This window comes from Trachinotus anak, unplaced genomic scaffold (genome assembly GCF_046630095.1).
Source record: "Trachinotus anak isolate AG129_WGS33_773 ecotype Australia unplaced genomic scaffold, CSIRO_AGI_Tana_v1 ptg000024l, whole genome shotgun sequence".
NCBI classification, from domain to species: Eukaryota; Metazoa; Chordata; class Actinopteri; order Carangiformes; family Carangidae; genus Trachinotus; species Trachinotus anak.
Window position 1 is genome coordinate 4,646,674 of NW_027273875.1, and position 18,926 is coordinate 4,665,599.

At 38.7% G+C, this 18,926-nt stretch overlaps 1 protein-coding gene across 1 annotated transcript; it reads left to right on the forward strand.

Annotated features, from left to right (window-relative positions):
- The first annotated feature begins 341 nt into the window (after nucleotides 1–341).
- On the forward strand, nucleotides 342–17,297 carry pou2f3 (POU class 2 homeobox 3). The gene is made up of 13 exons (XM_071460479.1): nucleotides 342–495; nucleotides 793–849; nucleotides 5,765–5,793; nucleotides 8,101–8,202; nucleotides 8,834–8,939; nucleotides 9,122–9,210; nucleotides 10,935–11,111; nucleotides 12,673–12,814; nucleotides 13,423–13,556; nucleotides 14,038–14,202; nucleotides 15,158–15,200; nucleotides 15,649–15,763; nucleotides 16,661–17,297. The coding sequence occupies exons 2-13, from the start codon at nucleotides 801–803 to the stop codon at nucleotides 16,698–16,700; spliced, it is 1,191 nt and encodes a 396-aa protein (XP_071316580.1). The 5' UTR covers nucleotides 342–495; nucleotides 793–800; the 3' UTR covers nucleotides 16,701–17,297.
- Nucleotides 17,298–18,926: the final 1,629 nt, after the last annotated feature.

Sequence of the window (18,926 nt, forward strand, 5' to 3'; positions counted from 1 at the left end):
TGGCATCCAAATGAAGGGGAAAGTGGTCTCTTACATTTAATTTAATAATTTTACTTACTGTGTAAAAATAATAACTTACTGTCTCAAAATTACCTTGTTTCCCCATCACTGACACATGTTGAGCTATATCAGGTGTAAAGAATTATACACACATCATCTTGTTATTCAAAGGACTCTGAAGAGGAGTCTGTTCAGCCTTTTAGTAGGGGCACACACACACACACACACACACACACACACACACACACTGTAAATTTGCAGTACCCCATTGTTGTTTTATGCAAACAGTCTGAAGCTGGATAGGACGCACAGAGACATATGCAAATCAGCCTATCAGTCAGTGTGGGGTGTACTGCAGAGGTGAATGTTTCTCCACTTAGGAAAATGCAGATGAGCAGCTGTGGATTTCCAAAACTTTTTATCCTAACACAAGCTTCTTTTTGAATAATCAGGGAGACAAACGGGAGCTGGAGCAGCACATACTGTTTACCTGAGGTGGGTCACTCCTCCAACAAACACTCGTCAATGGCATCTTAATATCGTCACTATTTCATGTCACACAGAGGCTGAGTTTTAATAAGCGCGTGTGTGGTAGTGCTTTATGGGAATATCTGCCTTGCTTATGAATATTACAACTAGGGATCACACAGTGTGAACAGTTTGTGTGGTGGTGTGTGGAGGGGAGGGCGCATTAGAATAAACTCAAGATCATTTTCCTGGGTGGCCTGAGTGCTTCATTGTCCTGGTAAAGTTACAATCCTGTAGGAAAATCAGCTATATTTATCATTACAGATATTAAGATGAGCGCAGACACGGTGGAACAGTCGGAGGCTCCAGCTGAACAGGCAGGTAAGGACATTTCACCGTCATTATGGTGCACATTAACCCGGCTGAATCATCTAAACAAGCAGATAAGTTCAGTAGGTGACTCAGAAAAGTGTGTCTGTGTTTATTCTGCTGAGTTTATTCTGTCACTGCTGGTGATGCTGGGGAAAGAGTTTATTTATTGTCCTTATAGACTTATAAGTTCATTTTCTTAGTTTTTATTTGATTAGTATCTTTAGAGAGTCATGTTTTATCAGCTTCAATTTGAAGAGTTATTTAGGAAGCTTACTTGTTTGTCAATTTATAATGTTTAAAAGATCTCTGGAAAAGTCATGCAATTATAGTCTGGATTATCAGAGAGGACAATTGTTTGCTTCAGCCTGCCAGTGAAATATTTTACTTGAATATCTGACTTTTTGGCAATAGCTTTTTGACTGTTGAGTGATCTTTGCCGCTGTAATTCACATCAGGTTTTAGAAACATTCACCACTATATTTAAGTGTAACTTTTCACAGATGCTCCATCTGATTTCACCGAACACAGCATGCTTTAGACAACACATTATTCCTGATACTGATGCCTGATGTGGCACAAATAAAAGCTTAAGCAGCAGCATTATGACTTGCTCCTGTTTCATAGGTAGCCGTATGTGTGAGTGTGAGTGTGTGTGTGCGTGTGTGTGTGTGTGTGTGTAGACATTGTGACAGTTGGCTGCTATACCAGGATGCACCTCAGGCTGTTTGCTTGCTGCCCGGGGGCTGAGGACAGCAACCAGTACCGAAACAAAACCAGGAACCAGCAACAGAAAATGTGGAACTTTTATTCAGACAATGTTTGTGTGAGAGAAGTGAACCACTCTGTTTCATGGAAGTGCTGAATGCCTGTGTTTTTGTCAATACATGATCAAGACTTGTTTTGTTAGTATGTGATCAGGTGTACTAGCTGCCACAGATAAATTTTTTTCCATACAGCTTTTATGATAAGTTGTGTCAAGGTTCATTTTCAGGACACCTTGTTATATTAGTTTAAAGGGTTGATTCACTCAAATTAAAAATATTAATATTTTTCCCATACCTCTGCAGGTGTTCAGATATTTTTGGTTTTATTTGTCTGGTTTTTGAGACATCTGTCTCTGAGATTGTTGCCTTGATCCAATACAATAGAGGTGAGTGGAATATAGTCTGTGGTGGTCCCAGCAATCAAAATTGTCAACAGCAATTAATAACCTCCATCGTACTGGTGTCTAGGCAGAAATCTCAGAGACAAACTTAAACTATCTGTATGGAGAGATATCACTAGAGGTAGGTGGGAAATTATGGGGGTTTTATGTAATTTGGGTGGGACCCTTTAACAATGGGAGAGTCACATTCACTGGACACTGTGACAGTCCATGTTCATATTTACAGCTGTGTAGATCAAGAGGATCTGCACCTGCACCTGCTCACTCTGTGCAACTGTATTTCCTCAAAATCGTATTCCTGCCTCAGTTATGCTCAGTGGCTTCTTTTTTCTTTTGCACTACATGGACCTGCGAGTCATCCACCTTGACTCTCCATACTGAGTGTAGGCCAGAATGATACCAGAGACTTTTTTTTTATCCTGAGTCTTTGATTGAGGGCAGGGAAGGTTCATGGTTAAATGTTAACATGTAAAATTAACACATCCTTTCTCATGCTGTCACTTTTTACTTTTTCAGTATTTAAGCAAGATTTCCCTTATTTTAACCAAGTGCAGCAGGTGCTTGAACATAACCGTATATAAGCTAAAACATGCTTAAGTTGCCCTGAGCCAATAATGTAAGGGAAAAAAAACTCAGCCAACATTTTGTAGATACATTCAGTATTTTTTATTTAGTATTTACATGTTTCTTAAAAATGTTTCCTCACTGTGTTGATAAAAAACACTATTCAGATTGGCATTACATTTCTCTCAAAATTTGCTATTTGCTGTTGCAAATTAGTTGGATTTAAATGTAACTTGTAGGGGGCAAGGGTGCTTGGGGGGGATTTAACTCAGACAACAAATACTAAACTTAAATCATTAATAGCCATATGCTGTATTCACACTTTCAAATTTATTTTTGGTTGTTTTTGTTAGATTGAGAATCTAAAACTGTAAAAAAAACTGTAAACTGTGAAATTGCACAGAATGATGCAAAAACAATACACATCAGCAAAAACTGTATCCAAACACTCTCTACTCAAAAACCTTCATGATGTGAGGATTTAGTGCGAGACTGTTGTATTAGACTGCATTAGTTTTAGCTGAGTGTACCTAATACACTGCCAACTGTGTGCATTTTCTTAGATGGTATGGAGTCATGATTATCTGTTTAGTTTAGTCCTTTTTCATATTAAAGACTACAGCACTTTGTTTCTTAGCAGGAAAACAGTGCACACAATAGATCAAAGTGACAGAGTGAATGATCGTTACAGACAGAATATTAAGGTTATAAAGTTCAGTTTCCTGAACTGAACACTGGAGAGCTGATACGCTCTTCTGACCCTGTTGCATTCGCAAATGTAACAGTATGAAGGTTTTTAGAAGGTGGTGTATTCACACTGGAAAATGGACATGATAAAGTATACTCAAAGAAGTCATTATGCTGGATATTCAAGGGTGGTTAATGATACAGACTATTGTCATGAAAGGAAACAGAGGAGCAGCTCACGTATAGAACAGAGAGTCAGCTCAAGGCAGATCTCAGAAAACAAACAAAAAATTATTAATGTTTAAGAAAGACTTGTTGCTCCCACTTTCTGAAGTTTGAAGTCTTCTATACACTTCTCATTTTCAGTAAATCACCTGAAAAGACCAAAATCAACAATGAATTGATCCTACTACATACAGTGTGTGTAGTCATAGCCTGGTAGCTTATTCCTCTTTGCCATACAATGGTTTGTTGTCTAAGTACTATCAAAAACACACAAGTGAGTCATACTTTTGCCACCAGTGACATCTTCCTACATTACCATAAATACATAATGTGGTTTATTTTGACTTGGTGGCCTATATACTGTGTGCATGGTAAATACTCAGTGTGTATTAATCTTCCTCCTGATTTGTCTTCACTAGGAACACTAGGAACTAATGTTCTCTGGGCTGAGTGCCACAGACAGTGTAGGCAAGTCAGAAAGTATAAATAGAAAGTAAACAGATGACTAAAACTCACTGTTGGTTTTAGTCTATTCATGGAATTTGTTGACAATAACAAAAAATACAGACTAACACCAGCCACTGGTGAACATATTGCATATTTTACTCATAGTACAAAATAGAAATATGCTGTGATTTTTTGTATCAAAATTCCAAAAACTGTGTTTCATGACAAGTAGTCTATAGTATATACAGTATACAGTGCTTAATATGTAGTATGGAATTGGGAAACAGCTTCTGTGTCTGACTGTTCACTGCAGGAATGTCATATTCAGCCCTGAAGACTAACTGAAGTCAAATAGATAATTGTGCCAAAGGGATGATATCACTCCACATGATCCCAGTGCAGTTCACTTGTGTTTTCTTCACTTTTACAAATACCAATCTAAGACTAACAGATAACAGCCATAAAAGATGAAATAAGTAGTTAAAACTGAGAATTTCTACAATTTTGCAAATTATATTTTGTGTGTATGTGTGTAACCATCATTTTCAGTACGTTTGCGTGTGTGAGTGTGTATGCAGACAGAGCTCTAACACAGGCTTCCTGCACTCAGAACTGATTTGCATAACTTGGTCATTTCCATACTGGAAGTTTGGCTGTGAAGTTAGTTGTGCTGGGAGAGCAGTACCATAGTGAGGTGGTGGTGAGGGGTGTGTGTGTGTGTGTCTGTGTGCGTGTGTGTGTGTGTGTGTGTGTGTGTGTGCATGTGTAAGTGTGTTAGTGTGTGTCCAGGTGGAGGTGGGAGGGGTTAGGTGTGGGGTGGAGTGTGTGGGGGTTATAGGTATATTTGCATTGTGTGTCTCCAGCAGCTCACTGCCTCTCTCTCATACACACACAGTCCCGAAAGCCCCATTTGACATTCAAATGATGCGAGCTTTATCCAGCTTTATGAGCTCTCCTCCTCTATCAGCTCCCTCCCTGTCCTCTCCACATACACTTCACAACAAATGATCTTTATTTCAGGAGGAAAACTGCACTTCTTGAAAAGACTTCTCAGTGTGTTTTTCTATACACAGCTCTATGCGTGAACAATCAGTGGTGGTGGATGAAGTAGTAAAAATCCCTACACAAATCATACAAATCCCGCCACACTGTAAAATACCTTGTTACAAGCAGAGGTCCTGAATTGAAAATGTTACTCGAGAATCTACTTAAAGTATCAAAAATACCCAATGCAGCCCTTCTGACTATTGTATCATTAGATTACTAATTAAATTATTATTACTCATGCATTAATGTGTAAGCAGCATTTTACTGTTGTAGCAGAGTATATGGCTGCAACTAATGGCTATTTTTATTAATTAGGTTACAATTTTCTTGATTAATTGAATGATTGATTTGTAAAAAAAAAAAAACTTAGAAAATAATGAGAAATTAGTGCCAAAAGCCAGCTTCAAATTACTTGTTTTTTCTAGCATTTCATCCCATGACTGGTGCATCTTAAACATCCATGAACAAATCAAATCAAGTTATAAACAAACACAGAGAAACAAACACTGCCAACAAGGGCCAAAAAAGTCAGTCTTGCTTTTCAGTAATAGTTTTCAGTCAATATATTTTGAAATAAGGTTAAATGAAAATCTACTGATTCAGTCTGGAAATTATGTCATTGCAGGTGTGGAAAGAGAAAGACTTAGTGCTAAAATAACAGTACAAGCACATGTACATTGAATCCTAAGAGACTAAATATGATCTTTATCATCCGTTTTTTTCTGAATGTCGAAGAATAATCTGAATCTTTCTCTCTCTCTCTCTCTCTCCCTCTTTTCTGACATTTAGAGCAAAACGGAATTGACTTCCATCGACAAGTGAGTAACAGAGTTCATAATACCTTCCTGTGTTCGAATTCCTATGAATGAGGATTTCCATGAATGTCATCAGCAGGATTTAGATTGGTTTGTGTAACATGTAATAATCTTTTCCTGTTAGCTAATATGCTCAACCCTGTTCACACTTGGCATTAATATGCAAAATTGAAAGAAGAAGAGGAAGGAATCAAATCAAAACTTGTAATATATCTCTGTTGGCTTTTCAAAATTTTCAGACACCCAACTAAATTAGTACGAATGAATAAACTTCCGCTTACACAGATGGTGTCAGTTGAGTAGGTGGTCCTTCAGTGTGGCCCAGGACACATTGGTATTCACATTCTTAAAACAATGCGGCCATATGAGGCCCAGATTACCTCTGACCGTGGTCTGAGCAATCAGATCTCAGTGGGTCTGTCCTCAATGCTTCTTGGGTGCATTCGCACCTGCACTTAGAGCTGTCCACTTGTGATCAGATCACACAAGACTCATGTTAATGCCAGGTCTGAACAGGCCCTTAGACAGTAATATTTGTATCTGGCACAGTGTGTAAAAATCTGATGATGCCTTTTAAGGGCACACATGGATCAAATTCACTTAATCTCTGGCAAAAACATTAAGTCATATATATACAGTCATTATACCTATGTTGCTACATCATCTACCTCAATCAGTTTTGTATGTTAGGCTTTTATTGAATTTCAAAAAGGCTCTGTAATTTCCTTGAACAGCTTAGCGCTGTAGTTTTTAGGAAATATTTCTCAAATAGGAGTAAAAAGTGCATTTATTGAGGACTATTTTCAGTGGTGGATTAATACACTTTTGGTGTTCTAGTGTAGTGGTTTCCAATTAGTATTCACAAACCACTGATTGAGTTGAAAGCAGTTTAACCAAAAAGTGATATTGCCTTATCAGATTTATTCAGCTTAAAAGTTTTTAGGAGTTTTTCTCTAGTAAAACAGTCAGAGAAAAGAAAATATCTAATTTCATTGTAAAAAGAGGTTTAGGTTCATTGAAACTGTGTGGCTCACTGGTGTATTTTAAATAGTGTTTTAAGCGATGGAGCTCTGGCACAGCATCAGATGCATCAGATTTCAGGAGATATGCAATACTTGTTGGAAGGATCAATTCATTGTTGGTTTTGGTCTCTTCATAGGATTTGTTGAGGATAAGAAAAATAAAGAATATCATAAGACTTAGTAAGTCAGTCTGTATTCTTTGGCAGACTTAATAATGAAGCTCAGTTAGAATATAAATAGCCCAGAGCCATGTGAATGATACTGAATGTACCTTTACCTGAGACATAAAGTTAAACTGACTTTTAAATGGCTAACATCCTCAGGATAAACTACTTTCTCTCCCCACAGACTGTCAATAATGACTGCCATCTCTTTATAAACATCTCAAATAGTTTGCAGCTATTTGGATACTTCTCCAAACATTGTTTTTGTACCTTTCTTTCAGAGCTCATGCTTCCAGGAAGTGCCATGGCTTTCAGGGGTTGGGGAGGGGGGATGGTGGCGAGGGGAGGAGAGGGGGAGGGATATTTGCATACTGGCTTGCCCAAGGGGAGGGAAGGAGTCATCACTCTTTGTCACTCTTTGTATTTTGTTGAGTGACCAAACTGGTCCTGGAGCTAGTGTCTGTGTTTGTGTGTGTGTGTAAGTGTGTGTGGGTATGGAGGGTGGAAAGGGACGAAACATGATTATTTATTAAAAGTCTCATGCGTGTATGGACATCTATGCGCAATTAGTACAAATCAGCCATAGTACACACGTGTGTATTTGTGTCTCTTAACTCTAATCATTATTGTTGTTTTATCTGTTACAATCATATTATTATATATTTATATAGCTTTATTTTAATATGTATGTATGAATGTAGAATCTTCCATCAGGTGGTACCACAATAATAATTTGGTGGGACATGAGATGCTACTTTAGTTAAAATGAAAGTCAAAGAAGAGCCTATGATGAGGCCTGGTAACCAAACCCCTCCTTCATAAAAAAAAAAAAAAAAAGCAGAATTTCCAGTTAAAAAACGGCCTCTACGCTAATATCTAGAGTACACTAGATCAAGGCATCACAAACCCTCTTTAAAAAAATCATTGTGGTTAATATGCACAAATACCTGATTTTCTTTGTTCTATGTCAAATAAAAACACATTAAACTAACTTTTATCTGCTCCAAATAGTCAAGATAAGACATTCATTTTTCATTAGAGTCAGCTCTACAAAACTTTATTATTTAATTTATTCAGAGGAAAAACTGAGTTAATTCTGCTTGGTTGTGCTTTTGATGTTTTAGATAAAGACAGAGGACATCAACGATTCACCTCATACAGCTTCCTCACTGAAGACATGTCACCTGACACAGAGCGCTCAAGTGCATGGAGGTCAGCTGGCTGGGGTAAGACACTGGATCTGAAATCACTCAGTAACTCTGGTTATTTTACATCTAAGCGTGTCGTCTCAGAGTATATAAGCCTTTCATCAGCGATGGGCTTTCACAAGAACTATTCTGATTTACTTCAGTCCAAGTAGAAATACAACATTGTAAAAGCATTTGTACTCACTTAAAGGGGAACTATACAAGAATGTTGTATAATATTGGAAAGACATTTAACATCCCACTTAACGGACTACAAGATATTTCTGCCTCTGCTGTATCAGTTTGAACTAATTACTAACTACTACTTTTCTTGCAAAGTCTTGCAATTCAAAACTCTATGGAAGTCAGTACAAAAACTACAGCACCCCTTTAAGCAAGACACTTTAAAGCAAACAAAGAGTCCTGTACACATTGTGTGTGAAAGAAGTTTGTCGTACATACATACAGCTAAATGCACCACAGCCCCTTTCAGAGTGTCATATTTTTATATACATTATATCTTAGTTATCTGAGTTATTTTTGCACAGTATGAAATATTGTGATCAGTGGTAAAGTATATTCACCTCAGATTAACCTTGAAGCATAGTCTCCATGTGCAGCTGAGTTTAGACTAAATCTTTTTCTTGTTTTGTGTTTCGCTTTGCTCCAGGAGCTCACCTCTCTCCACACCATGCAGCAACTGGTTCTGATGCCACCGTCTCACCTGTCATCTCCCTCCCCTTTTCTGCTCTCCCAGAGCCCCACCAGTCACCAAGGTGGAGTCTTAAAAAATCTTCCACTCAGTCAACACAGCATTTCAGCTGTGTGAATTACTCTTAGAGATTTAAGGCAGAAATGCATTATGGTTTAAACCTCTTAAATACCACCCAGCTAATGAACTACAACTTGATTACAGTTAACAGATAGTTGATCAAAAACCTGCTGTTTTCCTTTGCAGCTCTTCTGCAGCAGAATCTATTGTCCCTTCCTAGCCAGAGTCAAACTAGTCTTCTTCAGCATCAACCTGGACTGGCTCTTACTCCACAGGTAAATCCAGACCACTTCCTGTCTATACACACATCGGCTCAAAGTATAAGGTTGCATCACATTGCCTAATGTTACATGCTGTTTATAGCACCTATAATCAATATTTTTATATCAAAAATCAGAATCAGAATCAGAATCAGAATCAGAATCAGTTTTATTGCCAAGTATGTTTTCACATACAAGGAATTTTTTCTGGTGATTGGTGCAATTGATCAGCAACAGTGGGGCTCTCTAGCCTTGTTGATGAGGCTAATAGCAGATGGAAAGAAGCTATTTTTGTGGCGAGAGGTTTTGGTCCTGAAGGACCGCAGCCTCCTGCCAGAGGGGAGTGTCTCAAAGAGTTTGTGTCCAGGGTGGGAGGAGTCAGCTACAATCTTCCCTGCACGCCTCAGAGTCCTTGAGGCGTACAGGTCCTGGAGGGACGGAAGATTGCAGCCAATCACCTTCTCAGCAGAGTGGATGATACGCTGCAATCTGTTATTGTCCCTCTCCGTGGCAGCAGCGTACCAGATGGTGATGGAGGAGGTGAGGATGGACTCAATGATGGAGGTGTAGAAGTTCACCATCATAGTCCTTGGCAGGTTGAACTTCTTCAACTGCCTCAGGAAATACATCCTCTGCTGAGCTTTTTTGATGAGGGAGCTGATGTTTAGCTCCCATTTGAGATCCTGTGTGATGGTGGTTCCCAAGAAGCGAAAATGCTCCACGGTAGCCACGGGGGAGTCACACAGGGAGATGGGGGTGGGTGGGGCTGGGCACTTCCTGAAGTCCACTATCATTTCCACTGTCTTCAGAGCGTTTAGCTCTAGGTTGTTCTGCCTGCACCAGGTCACCAGACGCTCAGTCTCCCACCTGTAGGCAGACTCATCGCCATCAGAGATGAGTCCAATGAGAGTGGTGTCGTCTGCAAACTTCAGGAGCTTGACAGACTGATGGCTGGAGGTGCAGGTGTTGGTGTACAGGGAGAAGAGCAGAGGAGAAAGAACGCAGCCTTGCGGGGATCCAGTGCTGATGGTCTGGGAGTCAGACACGTGCTTTCCTAGCTTCACGTGCTGCCTCCTGTCAGACAGGAAGTCGGTGATCCACCTGCAGGTGGAGTCAGGCACGCTCAGCTGGGAGAGCTTGTCCTGCAGCAGAGCCGGGATGATGGTGTTGAAGGCAGAGCTGAAGTCCACAAACAGGATCCTGGCATAGGTCCCTGAGGAGTCCAGGTGCTGGAGGATGAAGTGGAGAGCCATGTTGACGGCGTCGTCTACAGACCTGTTGGCTCTGTAGGCGAACTGCAAAACTTGCAAAATGAATCTCATGACTACTTGTATGTGGAAAGTGTTGTTTATAGTAAAAAAGCCACAGACAATTCAAAAAACTTTGCAGTTCTCCTCAGCTCAAGGGAGCTTTATAGTATCTGCAACCCACAGTTTTGGTTTTATATCCTGCAACATTACTGTTTTGATTTACTCCCACTTCTCTGAGCAGGCGCTATGCTCTGCAAAAAAAAAAAAACAGCTTCAGCATCACATAGACAAACAAGTTAGACAACAAGTTAGAGACTTGCTGGTGAACATAATGTTCCATTTAGCAGCTAAACAGCCAGGTACTAAGGTACCATCATGGGGCAACGGTGTGCTCCAAGAAAGCAAAAACCTCATCATCACCTCTTTTTACCTGGAGACTGAATTTATTTATTTATTTATTTTTTTTTTTGTGATGTTTGTCTGATTCAGGCTATGAGTCGCTCTGGTCTGGCAGGACCATCTATGGAGAACCACATGGACATGTCTCACCTCCAGATGCCCAAACACATGTCAGTACCACCACAGGAAGAACCTAGTGATCTGGAGGAACTGGAACAATTTGCAAAAGCATTCAAACAAAGACGCATCAAACTGGGCTTCACTCAGGTAATTAAGAGAAAGAACCCCAAATCACAATCAGCTTCCTTCTACAGCCATTATTGTCTTACATGAACACATCATTTTAAGAAGAGTTTTTGGTCACATCACATGACGTTCCTCTGTATTTGTGTTTTCGCTGCTGCTTTTCGAATTGGTTTGAAATGGGCAGAGCTCAGCTGGAAAAATGATGACATCCATACTTCCACACACCAATCAGGAATTAGCAACAGCTGAATGACAATTTGATGACAAATGTGGGGTTTCCTGCTTACCAGTGAAATATGATTGAACCACACGCACACAGTCTTCATGAAGCAGATTGACTTTCAAACCTAAGACTTTTTTCCTTCCATATGTCTCAGGTTTTATTTATTGTCACAATTCCTGGTTTGGAGTACTGAAGCTTTAGTCACCGGTCCACAATATACTGCATAATTCTATCAGTTTATAGTGTAATCTTGTGCAGTTTTTAAAAAGTGTACCAGTACAGTATGAATCATGTAAGTAACAGCAAACAAAATGAATTATTTAAATTTTTTTTAAAAAAAGGTACAGGTAAGTTAACTTTAAATACCTCAGAGATGGTAGATTACCCTGTAATAACAGATAAGTACTTGTTATTGAAAACATACCTTCAGTATACATTCATTTTAAATTCCCAGATTGTTATTCTTATTCGTTGTTGCTACCAAAGATTACACAGTAAGTTGATAAGAATTACGATGTGTATGGCGAGTCATAAAGCATTAACGTTTATTGCAGCTTTGATCTTATTTTCATATTTGCCATCATGTCTGTGCCAACTGTGCTCACAGTAGTTGTGTTCACATAGTTTTTCTGTGGAATGAGGGATTATTCGTGACCTTTTAGATGTGTGCACCTTCAGTTTTAAATGGTTAAACTAGTGGTTAAACTGTTGACTTGTTTTCAACCTCTCTGGTCGCCTCATGTTTGTTGCCCCGTTGGACCCATAGCAATGCCACTATGTTTCCAGATCTCTCCAACTAACTCAGGAGGCTAAGTACAATGCTAACCTAATGGTTGGAAATGATGGATAAAACTGTGAAATATGACCCAGGCAGCAATCCTATGATGATTCTTTAATAATTAGATTTTGGTTTATACCGTACAAAGCTGCATCTTTAAAAATATATAATCTCTTGCACAAATACTGAACATTACACATTTGGTACTGCTTTTCCTAGGATCCAAAATTTTATTAGAAAATAATGTAATGTGATTAACCCTAAAAAAGATGGCTTCATGTTTGCAGTGATCAGATTTTAGGATCTATTTAAGGTTCAATTTAAGATCCTCAGACTAGACTGGCACTGATACCACATCAGTTCATTCCTAATCTTAGAAAAAGTTTCTCCGCCTCAGGCAGACTAATGATGACTTGGAGATGTGGTTGAAAGGTGTGGAAAAAAGCTAGTAAATACACCTTGAGTTAAGTTATTATCAAACTGATCAAATAGGCTGTGTTTTGTGCTAAGATCTACTTTTGACTTTTTCCATGCAAAGATGATAATAGTTAATAAGTGTGTCTGTGTGTGTTCTACCACAGGGGGATGTGGGCCTTGCAATGGGAAAACTGTACGGGAATGATTTCAGCCAGACCACAATCTCTCGCTTCGAGGCTCTCAACCTCAGCTTCAAAAACATGTGCAAGCTCAAACCTCTTCTGGAGAAATGGCTGAGTGACGCAGGTACATTTTTATGTTTTATTACAGTACCATGGTGATGTTGGCACGATATGAAATTGCCTTAAGTAGATTAACATAATTACAGATAAGTATTTTCAGAAAATTAATATTTAAATCCAGACATCTTACTGATTTTCTGTATTATCAGTTACCAGGAATGTATTATTAGATGTTAAATGATAATACAGGTGTATGTATCTGCCCTCAGAGTCTAGGATCACCACTGCTGAAGTTACTGGTCATACCTTTCATTTTCCTGCTATGACATGTCAATATGTCTGCTGTGAAAAATATTCACTACTGTCATCAAACAATAAAACAAAATTATGAATTTGACGGATGATGGAGGTATCACCTACCTGCATATCACAGCAAGCCAAAACAAGACACATCAGGCCTGGACCTGTAATAATGAGATTCATGGAATTGATGGAGACCTAAAACCATTTTTTAAATTTTTTATTAAAAAAAACTTGTTGAGTAGAGAAACAACTTTGCATAAACAGTAAAAAAAATATGCTCTAAAAGTCAGGTTTACATTGCAGCTGTGACTCACATGTAATGCTGTTGAAAAGTGATAAATCTCTATGTGACATTTGTTTTTGCATTAGAGAACTCACCTTCTGATGCGATGAGCAACCCTTCCGCTCTGCCGCCCCTAATGGAGGGCTACGGCCGCAAACGGAAAAAGAGGACAAGCATTGAAACAAACATCAAGTTGACTCTGGAGAAACGTTTCCTTGATGTGAGTTAAAGACTGAACCTATACTTCATGAATTCTTTTAGTGAACCTGCTCTTTTTTATAAGTTATAGTAGCATATAGTTATACTGTTTATGGTCTGCTAATGACATTAGACATTAACAGAAAGCAATGATGAAAAATTTGTTCTGTATATGTAAATGATTGAAATATCATTAGTTTAACACAGACACACTACACAAGTAACTCTATTTAGAATAGATTTGTATAATGTGTGATCACTTGTTCATCACTAACAAAAAATAAATATAAACACTGTGTGGGCTTGAATGTGAATATAGCACAGCACTGTAGACTCTTAGTTGTATGGATACGACCACTGTGGGTGAGTGCTAATGTCAGAAAATTTCAAATTGTACAAACAGTACAACCGTTGCCCAGACGCATGTCTTATTCATGGCAGATGTCCTTACCTTCCCATGCAAACATTATGGGGAGGGAGTCATGAACATTTTTGTTTTTCAGAACCCCAAGCCCAACTCCGAGGAGATAACCCTGATCTCAGAGCAGCTGTCCATGGAGAAGGAGGTGGTTCGAGTTTGGTTCTGTAATCGGCGTCAGAAAGAAAAGAGGATCTACTGTCCAGTGGCCAGTTTGCCTGTCAAATCACACAGCTACAACTCCAGAATGGTTAGTTTGTCTAAAACACCCATCTCTTTCACTTACAAAGAATTACGACTATTGGTTGTTTTTTTTTTGGTTTTTTTTTATGTACCAGGTGCGTGAGCCACTGAAATACTATTCTCATGTGATACTTTATTCTTTCCCCTTGATTCATGGTCTATGTTTTGCCACAGTCTCTTGAATAGTGTCAGATTCATGGATCACTTACTGTAATTTTACTAATATGCTAATACAATGCTATAAAATCCCACTGTGGCCTAAAGACAAACTTAACACCAGCAGTGGCTGAAGTTCTCACCTTGCTGCGGTGTATATATCGTGTGTGTGTGTGTGTGTGTGTGTGCTGACAGGTGTAATAGTTAAAATTAATTACAGAAATTAAATTAAATTAAATTAAATTAAATTAAATTAAATTAAATTAAATTAAATTAAATTAAATTAAATTAAATTAAATTGGGAATTTCACTTTTTGAAAGTAAAGATGTCATCTTAGCTTAGAAATATAGACTGGAAACTAGCACTTTACTTTTAGCCCCCAATTTACCATTTCTAAGGAGTATATACACATTTATTGAATGTTTTGCAAAATATCAAAGTTCAATAAAGGCTCTTTCAAACTAGAGGTCCTAAATTAACGTTTAATTATTTATGTCATGGCAGCAGATGAAAAAACAGATCTGGGGCATCAAGCCACTTCCAAAATAAATAATTAAAGAGACATTTAAATCTTGTCAATCCGTCAGTGTGCAAGAGTTTGTACAGCCGACAGACTGTCACACAGTTTTCCCTTGAGCGTAGTTGATGTCATTTAAAAAAATCAAAAACAGTTGAAATCAGAAAATTGCAGATCCTGTAGGTATTGTGATATGCTGTATATGGAAATTGTTGGTTATAAAGCTAATATATTTTACAGTCAAAATGTGAAATAGGTTTTCTCTCATACCTTTTCACACTGTTTCAGGCCTCGGCATCCAGATCCTACAGCCCTTTGGCTTCAGGCGGAGGTAAGTTCTGTTTCCTACATTCCCCTATTGATGTTACTATATGTTGGAAACATTTAGTAACATTTTCATCTTTTATTTCACTATCCAGGGCTAATTTGCACATTAATCCAAAATACACTCAAAATAGATATATATATATATGTGTGTGTGTGTGTGTGTGTGTGTGTGTGTGTGGGCAGCACAGTGGTGCAGTGGTTAGCACTGCCTCACAACCTCGCAGCAAGAAGGTTCTGCGTGGGTTCCTGGCTTCCTCCCAAAATGGGTGACTCTAAATTGCCCATAGGTGTGAACCTGCCTGGTTGTTTGTCTCTATATGTCAGCCCTGTGATAGACTGGCAACCTGTCTAGGGTGTACCCCGCCCTCGCCCAAAGTCAACGGCACAGACAATGAATTAATGAATATACATGTGTGTGCATACGCAGTCATTCTTTGATCTTTTCCTTCCAGTTTCATCAAATTCCTCCCCAAACAGTGCCAGCCGTGAAGCCTCCCCCAACAGCCTGTCCACAGCCGCTGCCTCTTTAACGTCTCAGGCTAACGCAGCTTCCTATGGCGCACCAGGGTAAGAGACGTTCACCTAACCCCCCATGCAGACTGCTTTTCTCTCATACTGTTAGTAGGTACTGGAACATGGAACCTTTCAACTTGTTTCAACTTGTTACCTGACATTTTTGAAGGAACAGTTCAATATTTTTGTTAAGTTCATCTAGTTGCTTTATTTCTGAAAGTTAGTTGAGAAGATCAATATTAATCTTGTGATCACTCATCTGTACTTTCATTTAAATTTGGGGAGGTTGGCTGAGTATACGTGCTCTTTTATAGCAATGTCCTCGTAACAGTGGATCACTAAATAAAGCAGTAAGCTGACATCAAAACAAGATTCAGGGCTAATGAGATTAATTACAGGCAGGCAGAGGACAGTTACACAAGGGTATGTGTGTGTTTATGTGCGTTCATGAGTGTTGATCTTTATGAGACCTTGCAGATTATTACAAGACATTGCTGCACTGAATACATGCACGTCACATGTACACTGTCTAGATACATGTATGGTAAAAATAAAGCTACAGCAAGGAGCTAGTTAACTAAGCATACCATAAATACTGGAAACAGGAAACAGCTAACCTGGCTCTGTCCAAAAGTAACAAAATCCACCTACCAGCACCTTTAATGCTCAACAATTACCAGGTTATATCTTTTTGTTTATTCCGTATTGACAGAAAAGTGTAAGATTTGTGGTTTTACAGGTAGTTGTGTCCCAGACTGTCACTTGGACAGACATGAGAGTGGTGTCTGTCTTCTCATCTAACTCTCAGCAAGAAAACCAAATACACACATTTCCTAAAATATTAGACAGTTTCTTATGATTTATCAAGAAGCAATTGCCGACAGAAGTTAAGTGTTCAGCCGCTTTTATTTTTCTGAGTCAGTAATTGTGATCTTCCCTTTGGCCTTTCAGCTCCTGGTACCGCACCTGGAATCCTGCTGCATATCACTGATATGAAACATGAACTGTATCATATGAAGCTTTTCAAGATAGTTTTTTTTTTTTTTTCTTTGAGAAAGATGTACATTAAAGATGTGACAGAGTAACACAATATCCCTGTTCTGAACGGGGTTACAACCACAGGCTAAACCTTAATGGACCAATGAGACAAAACAGCAGCTCAAGCAGAGGACTGCAAAACACCACACTTCTGTCAACAGTCAAGCTCTCACACATCCTAACGGCCTCGAGCTGTTTGATTTGTGTTCATGTGACTCTTCACTCTGCTTAGATGAAGAATGCACCGAAAAGCACACAGTGACAGCTAACAGAAAAACTGGTGGGAGTCCTCGTGTTCACGCTTAGATTTTTAACCGTCAAGACTCAAGTAATCTGCATGAATGTTGAAGGATACAGGTCCAGATTCACTAACATTGTGTGTGAAGTTTTTTCCTTATGCCATCTACAATGATGTGCGTTGTTGCTGTTATGCTGTGTTTTTATGTTCATATTATAGTGTTGTGTTGTGACTTTTTAATGTAACCCTACATTGGATACTGCTAGCCTGTCTAAATAAATATGCAGTCAAAACAAAGGGATTAAAATGAATTTTCATCTGTGTTCATGGTTGGCGCTAAAAAGGTCTTTTATTGACCATTGCAATATACGATCAGTGACCAGAAGGGCTTTTGATTTGGTCATTTTTTCTGACCATCTCTATTAGTTATAATGACACTGTACTTACTAAAGTAATAGTTGATATCAGGGAAAATGGTGACATTCCAACAACAAAGGCCATGATCAGCCAAGAAAACTGTGTGCACATTACCATGGCATGAACAGTATGTTAGAGTGTCAGTCTGTACATCGTGATGGATGTTTACAACAGCTATAATTTTATCGTTTCTCATTTTCTCTTCCAAACAAGCTTGTCTAACCTGGAGGTTTTGTTTACCACCTGTTTGGTCTGACTTCATGTTTAGTGATGTTGCTGTTTATTATTATCACTGTTAGGAATGATGGATAAAACTACAAAAAAAACCTGGACTATAATACGCTTAAAAGGCCCTGAACACACAGATTTCTGACAAAGTTGGAACTGTTCTGGTTGAATCAAAATCCAACAATAGTTTTGGGGTTGTTTTCTCTCGTTCAAATCTGGTCAAACCGCACCCACACAGTCCTGATGAAACGGGTTAGCTTTTGTTTCTGTGTTAAACTCTTCATAACTAAGGATGTTGTGAAACCAAGTTTCAGGGATTTAAACAAGTCTCCTGTGAAGCCTTAGTTCATGTGTTTAGGTCTCAGTATGCTACAAATGAATCATTAGATCACGTCATAAGTCAAAACTTTTTATAGCTGTTCACAGTGGTGAAAACTCAAAGGCTGAGAGAAAAGCCTGGCGTCTTGGCTGCATACCACTGCCTTCCTCGTCTCTCTATAACAATATCTGCACCTTTTGTGTGGCTCTGTAGTCTTGATGTGATGAACTGTACAAATGTTGATTATGGCCAACACTTTTGGACAGTCTCTCCTGGGAAGTAATCGTGGCGGTACACTCATTTGTGCACATGAAAGGTGTTGGACCGATGTTTACACATACACATACACAACTGGAGCCTTTCATTGTGAATGGAACCTCAAACCTGGAGGTCCAACCTTGAGTCTGAACTTGAGAGAGGTTCAACGTTACGCAATTGCCTTTAATGTGCTGAAGCAACAATGTGGAAACAACCAGTCATGCTTGTTCTGATTTATGTTTTGAAAGTTGGTATGTTCAAGTTGAAACCCTTCCTACTAGGAAACCTCTGCAAACCTGGAAGATTGTTGCATTAGATCAGGATCTTTTTTTTTTTTTTTTACAAAATGATGCTATTTCCAATTCTTAGACTATGATCAACAAACACTTCATCTGAGGCACGTTGAAATGGTTTCTAATCTGAATGGATGAACCTGGTTATAAATTGTAAGATAAATGTAATTTGGCAGTTGTAGTTCATGTATGTCTTATGTCACCTGCTGGAGTGTTTTTCATTAATGTATTTTCATTTGACATTCTGTAATTCAGCAGTGTGACTCAGCAAAGCTGTTACCTGGTTAAAGGGTAATGCTGGCAACATTACATAGTTTTGCTATTCTCAACAAATCTCATGTCTTCTCTGTGTTTGTGTTTTTAGAGTTCTCTACCCTGCCTGTGGCTCTCAGCCCCAAGACCACTGGCGCCTTCTAAAAATGTAAA

Excerpts from the sequence above, each read along its gene's own strand:
- pou2f3 (XM_071460479.1), top strand. The coding sequence starts at position 801 with ATGAGCGCAGACACGGTGGAACAGTCGGAGGCTCCAGCTGAACAGGCA. Across the intron at positions 5,794-8,100 it reads GAATTGACTTCCATCGACAA|ATAAAGACAGAGGACATCAA; the intron begins GTGAGTAACAGA and ends TTGATGTTTTAG. Across the intron at positions 9,211-10,934 it reads GACTGGCTCTTACTCCACAG|GCTATGAGTCGCTCTGGTCT; the intron begins GTAAATCCAGAC and ends TGTCTGATTCAG.